Raw genomic sequence first — 10,590 nt, forward strand, 5'->3', positions numbered from 1 at the left:
GGCCTAAATGGATGTAAGTAACCTCTTGTATTCAGTGTGGTATTGACCAGAGGTTATATTTAGTACATGTAAAGTTCCAAGGAGGAAAGGTAGATACCCATCTTTAAAGAAGCTCTATACACATCCTTCCATAAATGTTTGAAAACCTCTTAGAGAATAATTTTAATTTATTTGTCTAACTGGCACCTCTATCAGATCAGGTTTTGAGATAAAACATCCACTGGAAAAGTAAAATCAATTATTAAACAACTGAACCATCAACTGAGGTGTTTATTGGCCACCTGTAGGGTAGAAAATGGCCTTGAAGGCAGGACTACTTTTAATAGAAGGTGGTAACCTTCAGAGACATTAGAGGATGAACACTCTATAATCAGAGGGCTTGGTGGGCAATCATACACCTGGATAATGACACAAAAATTACACTTAAATTCTCCAGTAATAATTCTACGTACGTAGTCTTGTCCTAGGTAGGCCTCCATTGCTAGATTTAGAGGATGAAAAGATGACAACTGAAGTTTTTGCCAATTCTGCTGCTATGCAGAATAAGTATCTAGGTGGAGGAGTTGGCCTTGGTTAATGACAGGCAACATGAGGGTGGATAAATGGTGATGGACAGACTTGAGTTGGGATGGTGGATGCACAATACAATGTACAGATAACGTGTTGTAAAATTGTACACCTAAAACCTGCATAATTTTGTTAACCAGTGATACCCCAATAAATGCAATAAAAAGGAAAAAAACATGAGAAATATGTCATATTGTCAATATTGATTATATCATAAAGTTCTCTTGATGTATTAAATAATTAATACATGCACTTTTATAGACATTACTAGAGGCCCAGTGCATGAAATTCGTGCACGGGGTCAGGGGGTTGTCCCTCAGCCCAGCCTGCACCCTCTCCAATCTGGGATCCCTCTCACAATCCAGGACTGCTGGCTCCCAACCACTCGCCTGCCGGCCTGCCTGATTGCCCCTAACCGCTTCTGTCTGCCAGCCTGATCACCCACTAACCACTCCCCTGACAGTCTGATCGACCCCTAACTGTTCCCCTGCCAGCCCAATTGCCCCTAACTGGCCCCCCCTGCCAGCCTGGTCACCCCTAACTGCCCTCCCCTGCCGGCCTAGTTTCCCCCAACTGCACTCCCCTCCAGGCCAGGTCCCCCCCAACTGTCCTCCCCTGCAGGCCTGGGTTGCCCCCAACTGCCCTCCCCTGCAGGCCTGATCGCGCCCAACTGCCCTCCCTTGCAGGCCATCTTGTGGCAGCCATCTTGTGTACACATGGGGGTGGCCATCTTGCGTGTTGGAGTGATGGTCAATTTCCATATTACCTCTTTATTATATAGGATTACTCACTAATCACAACAACCCCACAAGGTACAATATTCACTTTCCTCCTCATCTGTAACAGAAGGAAGCTTTTAATGTCATATAGGTAGTAAATGACAGTGTCAAAATTTGAATCCAATTCTCTCTAACCCTAAAGCCTGGTGTTTCAACCCCTACACATACAACTACCTCAAAGAAACTTCCAAACATAATCTAGACCATTAAACCAAGTTCCAAAATAATTCATGACAGAGTTCAGTCAAATCTTTATTTATTGAGTACCCACGGGATAAATAGTACAGAAAATGAAGGAAATTAGGCCCAGTTCTTTATTTACTTCCATTTGAGGAACAGAAAACAATAAACTATGAATGAACAGTTCTGCTCAACTTAAGTATGAATATTGAATCAAGCAGGCTGGAGATAGTAGAAAGCACAGTGACCTTGGGAATTAGCTGCTCCTGCAGGAAATTAAACAGCATGAAAGGAACATTTCTGAATCATTTTTCTCACCTGTGAAATGAGGGGACTCAATCATCTCTGAGGTACCATCTAGCCCTTACATTCTAACATTACAGCTCTTCATACTTTCAGCTACCCCAATTCTCCTCATTCTCCCTGTGATACATGGGACAGATTGTTATGGGAAAACTAAGTCCACATGGGAACTTTATGTAAACAAAACAAAACAACACCTTTGATGAACAGGAAAAGGCAGAAGAAATAGATGGATGAGTGTAGGATTGGAGAACTCTAGGAAGGTTTCTGGATTTGGTCTGTGCAATTACTGCCTGCCTGCTCTTCACTGCTAATCTTTTATCATTTAGCCAAATCCCTGAATTCAATAAGAGAGGTACTGGAAGCTTCCACCCTAGATACCACTGATGCCATAGTCCATATAAATCAGCTCCCCCTTCCTTTCTGTACTCTCTACCCACACCCATACACACACTCATTCACTTCACTTCCCTATTCACCCGTGTGCACCATTCATAAGTATCAACACAGGGCAGGATAAGAGAGTTGAGAACACTCATCCCATGTGCTGGAATCAAACACAGACCATAAGCTCTATGACACCACACCAGCTCTGCTCTCTACCTCTAGCACCAGGAGCAGTGCCTGGCACACAGAAGGCACTCAATATATATTTGTTAAAATCCACAACTCTGTTTCTACTCTGTCTCCCTTACTACTGAAAGGCTCCATCCTGATCAGACTAGAAGCTCCATAAAGGCAGGAGGACCTCCCCACCACATTAGTCTCGGAATTCTCATCCCCTGGTAAAATCTCTGAGACACACTGGCACAAAATATAACTTTGGGGAATGTTAGAACTGACAAAAGTAAAATTGAATATCCAGGTTAAGAGATATATATCATAAGCAAAAAATAATAATCCCAGAATTATTTTTACTAAATAGTATGCATTTCAGCATATAATCTTGAAGCAGATAGTGATCTTTGACCCTTCTATTACTAGTTTGTAAAAAATGAGAAGCAGAATGTTAAGGGAGTAAACTGTATAAGTTCACCCTGCTCTAGACCCTACCAAGGCATATTAAGCAGGAGGTAACGTGCCAAGCACTAAACTTCTTAAATAAAGAGGCTCTGCTGTGTTATAGAAATAGGCAGTGTACAATGAAATTATAATAATATAACTCAAGTGTATATTATATAATTATTTTCTTTTGATGAAAAAGTAAACTTTTTTTAGATTATTTTAGATTCACAGGAGTTACTATATATATATCCTTTCCCCAGTTTCCCACAGTGGTAACATCTTGCAAAACTGAAATTGAATAAGTCAAGATACAAAACATTTCCATCACCACAAGGATCCCTTTTATCAGGTTGTTCTTTTATCCCTCCCACCACCACACCTGCCTTCACCCCTGACAACCACTAATCCATTATCCATTTCTATAATTTTGTCATTTCATGAATGACATAAAAATAAGATCAGACATCCTATAACTTTTTGTGACTGGGATTTTTCACTGGGTGCAATTCCCTGAAAACCCATCCAAGGTGTTGCTTATACCAGTAGTTGGTTCCTTTTTCTTGCTGAATAGTATTCCACAGTGTGAATGCACCACATTTTACTTAGTCATCCAGCCATTGAAGGACATCTGATTTTTGGCTATTACAATTACAGCTGCCATGAATATTGATGTACAGTTTTTGTATAAATATTTTTCTATTTCTCAGGAATAAATGCCAAGAGTACAATTGCTCTGGCAAATGGTAGTTGCATGTTTAGCTTTATAAGAAACTACCAAACATTTTTCCTGAGTTGCTGTACCATTTTACATCCCCAGCAACAATGTATAAGTGATCCAGTTTCTCTTCATCCTTGCCATGATTTGGTGATGTCACCATTTTTTTATTATAGCCATCCTGGTAGATACACCATGATTCACTTTTTTATTTTTAGGTTTTCTACTTTCTTTTTTTCAATTTTTTTTCTTGATTAAGGTATTACATCCGTGTCCATATCCCCCCATTGTACCATGATTCACTTTTAATGAACACAAAGATCCAGAGACGAAAGGGAGAGAGCTCACAACCATCTGGGAATCTTAAAGTATTTTCCTAGTCCCTTGTAATTATCTCAAGGTACACAGAAAATGAGCCTCTGCCCTTAACGATGTACTGGGTGGGAATAGAAGAGTACTTCGTCACTTAATACAGATCAGCTACCAAACTCCGATAGTAAATATCAGAATCCCCATGAAATTCTGGAAGCATTATCTCCAGTTTCTAAGAGCAAAGCACTTCTGGTCAAACTTTTATCAACAGTATGTCAGCAAACATAAGAAAATAAGAAAAAAATAAGAGATATAACAGTGATAAAGGAAGAAACAAACTTATTATTTACTGATAATGAGATTATTTGCTACACACACAAAATTAAGGGAATCTATAAACTACCAAAATTTATAAGGCAGTTCACCAGGTTGTTGGATATACAATCATTAGAAAAACCCAGTAACTTTCCTAGACATCAGCAACAACCAATTAAAAATGTAAGTCTGAATAATCTCATTCCTTACAGAAACATAATAACCTTGAAATCAACCTTTTAAAATCATAGAAACCTCACAGAAGAAAATAGACACTTTAACAAAAAACATAAAAGACATTAAATGATGAGAAATACCACGCTTGTAGTTATAGACACATATAAAAACTGTCTATTCTCCCCAGATTGATAAATTAAAAGAAAATGTAACCAAAATCCTGATGTTTTTGTTTGTGTTTTTTGTTTTTTTTTTTTTTTTTTTTTAGAAAAGGCTCTTTAAAAATACATGTGAACCCTAACCAGTTTGGCTCAGTGGCTAGAGCGTCAGCCTGCAGACTGAAGGGTCCCAGGTTTTATTCCATCCAGTCAAGGGCACATGCCCAGGTTGCAGGCTTGATCCCCAGTAGGGGGCATGCAGGAGGCAGCCAATCAATGATTCTCTCTCATCATTTATGTTTCTATCTCTCTCCCTCTTCCTTCCTCTCTGAAATCAATAAAAAATATATATTTTTAAAAACACATGTGAAAAGCAACTCATCCAAGATGGCTATAGGGCAGGGGTGGGCAAACTTTTTGACTCGAGGGCCACAATGGGTTCTTAAACTGGACCGGAGGGCCAGAACAAAAGCATGGATGGAGTGTTTGTGTGAACTAATATAAATTCAAAGTAAAGGAGCGGAGGGGAGAGCAAGAGAACCCTCCGCTCTTTCGGCTCTGCGGGCCGGATAGAACAGCCGAACGGGCCCGGCCCGCGAGCCGTAGTTTGCCCACGGCTGCTATAGGGTCATATGCATCCCTATCCATGGCCCCAGGACAAATGATGAGCCCTACCTCCTCCATAGTCACGTTCATCAAAAAATCCTACTTCCTGTAAAAAAAATATATATATATATGTACATATATAGAGAGAGAGAGAGAGAGAGAGAAAGAGAGAGAGAGAAAAGGGACCAAAAAGAGCCAAGACATTTTTGCTCAGCTCATCATGGGCAAAGAAGCTGCCCAAAGCTTGGAGTGCTAGTTCTGCAGATGGCAAAGCTCCACTCCAGGCTCCACACCTCTGTCAACTGAAAAAAAGAGATTCCAGAGCTCAGGACTCTCCTGGGCCAGCGCCAATATCCAGCCAACCTCTCCTCGCAACACTTACAGTCTCATTGCCTCTATCCTCCTGGGTCATCATTCAAACCCACCTTGTGAGGCCCTATACCTAAGTTCACTGAGTCATCCCAGGGAGCCCACACCATCCAGGTCCTCCCTCTTCTTCGTAAAGTATATAAATATTCTAGATAGACCCCATCTTTTAAACCCATCCTCTCTGACTTCTGGGATTTGCAGCCTATCAGCAAAATCCTCCACCTCGGAACTTCTGTCCTCAGAGATCTCAGATCACTGTCCCTCCCTTCTCCCTAAAAACCCCTTACTTTGACATTCATGCCATCGACTATATGAATGCAATATTAGTCTTAGAACAAAACAACCGCTCTGGAACTCATGTCCTCCTCCTGCTACCACTCAATTTACTCTCCCCCCTTTTCTACAAAATATACTCAAAAGAGTTTTCTGGACATGCTGTTCCCATTATCTGTCCTCTTTGTCTGTCTGGAAACTGTTTTATAGATTCATCCCGATGATGATACAAAAACTTCTCTTTTCAAGGTCACCAATGACCTCCACATTGCTAAGTCGAACAATCGGTTCTCGGGCCTCATCTTTCTCAAGCTCTCAGCAGCACTGGGCACAACCGAACAGTCCTTATTTCTGCACATCAGCCCCCACCCCAAGGTGCTGAGCACCCCTCTCGGGGTCTCTGCTGACCTCACTGACCATTCTCTCAGCCCCTTTACTACTGCTGTAATCTGCCTGACCATGAAATGTTGGAGTGCCCAGGACCCTGTCCTAGGAACCCTCTCTTTCTAGGCACATCTGTACACACTGGCTACATAATTTGCAGAACCCAGTGAAAAATGAAAATGCAGCCCAGCCAGTATGGCTCAGTGGTTAAGTGTTGACCTATGAACCAGAAGGACACGGTTCAATTCCTAGTCAGGGCACATGCCCGGGGTGTGGGCTCAATCCCCAGTATGGGGTGTGTAGGAGGCAGCCGATCTATGATTTCCTCTTGTCATTGATGTTTCTCTCTCTCTCTACCTCTCCCTTCCTCTCTGAAATCAATAAAAATATATATTAAGAAAAAAAGAAAATGCAGGTGCCTTGTCCAAAATTTATTAAGACTTCCAAGATAGCAGCAGCCGATCATTAAAGCAAATGTAAGCCTCTTCCATGAGCCGGGCCCTGTGCAACTGCACAGTCACACCCATGGAACCGTCTGCTGAGGACTTTTTTTTTAAATATATTTTTATTGATTTCAGAGAGGAAGGGAGAGGAAGCGAGAGAAACATCAGTGATGAGAGGGAATCATTGATCGGCTGCCTCCTACACACCTCATATTGGGAATCAAGCCTGCAATCTGGCATGTGCCCTTGACTGGAATCAAACCCGGGACCCTTCAGTCCACAGGCCAAGGCTCTATCCACTGAGCCAAACCCGCTTGGGCTACTGAGGACTCTTGAATTTATTTCTCTGGTCTAGAACAAGACTCCCCTGAACTCTAGGCTCAGACATCCACTTCCCTACTGTTGTGGAGCGAAAGCGAGTAAAGACCACTGGAGTCCAGACCAAATTAAAATTTAGGGAGCCTTTATTGCTAGCCAGCGACTGTTCTCTCTCCACGCAGGGAGATCAGAGAGCAGCCCCCACCCTTTGTGTCCGACCGTATTTAAACCCATTCACTACATCCTGTTTTTGCAGAGCAAACAGTCTAAAACAACTTAAACAGGCGTCCTCAAACTGCAGCCCGCCGAGGACATTTATCCCGCCTGGCCTGCCGGGTGCCGCTGCCTGTCCTGCTTAGCAGCCGACTCGTCCCCAGCCCGCAGTGCACATAGGAATTTTTTCATAGTTTTTTTTTTTAAACTATAGTCTGGCCCTCCAACGGTCTGAGGGACAGTGAACTGGCCCCCTGTTTAAAAAGTTTGAGGACCCCTGATTTAAAACAAAGCAATTTTCCTTAATTAAAAAGCCAGCCCTATTTGCGTTTAGTGGTTATCTCGCTGCTGGCCTTGAAAACAACACAGTTCTATCCAATTAAAAAATGCACCTGGCATGGCATTGAGAGTATGGGCATATCTAGTCTCTGGCCTACAAAGTCAGACAGCTAAGTTTATCTTCCTCATTATTCAAGCAGGCTAGAAAGCAAAGTTATTTTTTAGAATAAGAGTTCGTCTAAAAAAAAACAGCAGATAATTCCAAACAGTAGCTTTACAAAATAGGGGTTAGCCTTCTCACTAGGAGGAAGCACGCTCAAAAATTCCCACTCTCCAACACTACTAAACATCTCCACTTGGCTCTCTAGTATGCACTTCACCTGTTCAAAACCAAATTCCTGACTACCTCCCACTTTCCTCCATAAAAGAGAGCCCTGTTCTTTATGCAGTCTTCCCCATCCCAGGACATTCTTTCAGTTTCTCAGACCAAAAACCTCCGAGCCAGCTTAGATTCTCCTTTTTACTTAAGCCTCATCCAAGTCACGAGCAAATGCCCGTTGGCTCTACCTTCAAACATATGGAGGATGTATCCACGCCCCCTCCTTCCACCTTAGCACTGCCACAGGGACCATCTGGCACCTGGATTACTGCTGTCCCCTCCCACTGGGCTCAGCCCTTGTTCTCCACAGTCTAGTCTCAACCCATATGCCCTGTGATAATTTTACAGTGGAAATACCCTCAAAATGAATTTGAAGGTGCCCTTACATTACTCAAATTTAAGAAAAACTGCTCTAAATTACCTGATAAGCTGTTTGCCTTTCACATTACCCAAGTACAGAAATAGTAAAGTCACTGGTTCTTATATGCCTGTTTTCTCAAAACAAGAAACAAAAAGATTACAGGTAACCCCAGCTCCAAACTGCAAACGCTGGACCTTCCTCATATCAAACATCTACCTACAAACCTTCCGAGAGACCTGAAATAGAAAGAATCTGTTTTTTTAAACTCCCTTTCTACTTTTCATTACCTAAGGGTCTAGGGAACGTGTCCTGTATCATAATTACATAGCAAACAACTCAACAAGGTTTTTGTTTCTAAATGTTTTGTGTGTGTGGTTTTTTTTGTTGTTGTTTTTTTTTTTTTTTTTGGTTTGTTTTTTTAAGAAAAAAATACAGACGTGAGTGGTGGGGATGCTAGCTGAAGCACAGGGTGCATTAGGCGGCCCTACGCCCTGGCGCCTGCCGGCTGCAGCCCGCGTGCCCTGCGGTGGGTACGGTTGCTACGCGGAGGCCCCAGGGCCCGGGAGCGACAAACACTCGAGTGACCCTCCTGGCTCCCTCTGAGCCCGGCGGCAAACTCCTGCACCGCGAGGCCGGCCGCCGCGGGAAAGGGGACGGTCTCTGTCCTCCCACGGCGCCCACCACCCGGGGACAGCCGGGCGCAGCAGTACCGCCCCGGTGAACTGCTTCCCGGGGCCCAGCCGCCGCCGCCGCCCGAGCAGGAGTGGACGGGCACGCGCGCAGCTCGACCCCGCGCACTTGCACGGGGCGCGGGCCGGGTTCCCTGACCCCCCGCCTCCGCCCCCTCGCCAGCCATAGGGCTTTTCCGGCTTCGCGGTACCGTGGCGCCCGGCCCCCGGCCGCCGGTGAGGGCGGAGCAGAGCTTCAGAGGATGCAGTGGAAAAGGACCCGAGGGAGGGGGAGGCCGGCGGAGGGCGGGGCAGTGTCCCCTAAAGGAGCGGGCCCGCCCCGCCGACCCTCCCACCCCGCGTCCCTCCTGTCTCACCAACGGACGCGCGGATCCTGGACCTTCCCGGCAGGGACATCTTAAGAGCTTTGTCCTGGCGGGAGTCGTTCTACCTCTCGCCCCACTCGGGGGCTACGCAGCCCCGGGGGAGGGGCGGAGGCCGCGCAGGCGTGGGCGCAGGGCTGGCGGCCGGAGGCCCACGGGCGGGCGCGCCGGCTCGGACTGCAGGTGCGGCGGGAGCGCGGGCACCGAGCTGCGGCCGCCGCCGGAGGCTGCGCGGCGGTGCGGCAGAGACGGGCCAATGCGGCGGCGCCCGCAGTGGCCCCGCAGCCGCCCTGCAGGCCCGGGATGCGGCGGGGGGAGGGGTTCGGCCTCCGGCGGGGAGCCGGCGGGAGAAGGAGCGGGGCTGGGAATTATCTGGAAAGTGGCTGAGGAAGAATCTGGAATGGTGCGCAGGGCTGCGGGCTTTGGGTGGTGGAGAGACGATGGGGTGGGATTGTTGAGGGTGGGGTGTGGATCAGCGGTTTAGGGGGCGCTTTTCTGTCTGTGCCTGTCTAGTATTTGCCTGTCACTCTCACAGCGTGCCTGTGTCTCCTGTGAGCAGCAGTTCAGAACTCATAACTTCGCTTCTTTTCGCAGTTTCTATTCTTCCATGTCCAGTTTGGTGGGGTCTGTGGGTTCTTCACAGGGATATTATTTCTCAGGTGTCTGATGTATGGCCTGGGTCTCCAGGCTCCTCACCGCAGCCCCCACAGCCTGTCTAGAAATCTAACTCGTGGCATGTTAAAGCGGTAAAAACCCTAGGAAGCACTTACCACCACCACCACCCACACACACACCCCGACGCACACTCACACCTTCTTGCAAAGAAACAAAATCATTGAAAGGTGAAGTGACTTGTCCAAGGTCACTTGATCTATTTTTGTTTTTACCTGTCAATTAATGTTCAAACTGTGCTTCCTCCTTCTGAGCACGCTTCCATAAAGGGGGAGTGGCGGGGAACACACCTGAATCCTTTTAATTTCTGAAGAAAATTCTGACCTCAGAGTGAAAAAGAAGATTTGTGTAAGAGTCTGACCCTGCATTTACTGCTGTGATCATTATGCTTCACTTAACATAAACTTCAGGGACTGACAGGGAGAACAGAGTTGAGCACAAAGATCAGTGCTGAGAAGACAGGGCCCTGTGTCCCCCAACTCCTCCCTGCCAGCCTCCTCTCTCCCTGGGATTTTCTTGGGAGAAATGCAGTAGGGAGGGACAACTTGCTTTGTGAGCTATAGGCTGGCGATTGTAGCTTTATGTAGAATTCCTTGCCTGTCTATTCTGGGCTCTCAAAAAAAAATGTTTCTGATAAGAAATGAGTCTTTAGCAGGGAGTTGAGGAAGAAGAAATTTTTCTAAATTGTTGAGCTGAGCTTCAGGGTGGGAGATGTTTTCTCAGTGGGTCTT

The 10,590-nt window shown here is 45.6% G+C and overlaps 1 protein-coding gene across 3 annotated transcripts in view; it reads right to left on the reverse strand.

Annotated features, from left to right (window-relative positions):
• The window catches only part of ATP8A2 (ATPase phospholipid transporting 8A2), a 700,434-nt gene extending 690,955 nt beyond the window's left edge, over positions 1 to 9,479 (reverse strand). For 2 of the 3 annotated variants that reach the window (XM_080660784.1, XM_080660782.1), the window contains exon 1: positions 9,182 to 9,479. In XM_080660784.1, coding sequence (XP_080516910.1) covers positions 9,182 to 9,221 — 40 coding nt within the window. In that variant the 5' untranslated portion in view covers positions 9,222 to 9,479. The remainder of the gene's footprint in view (positions 1 to 9,181) is intronic. The other variant, XM_080660783.1, reaches the window with a different exon arrangement.
• Positions 9,480 to 10,590: the final 1,111 nt, after the last annotated feature.

The sequence above is a fragment of the Plecotus auritus genome (genome assembly GCF_963455305.1).
Source record: "Plecotus auritus genome assembly, chromosome: 3".
Taxonomy (NCBI): Eukaryota; Metazoa; Chordata; class Mammalia; order Chiroptera; family Vespertilionidae; genus Plecotus; species Plecotus auritus.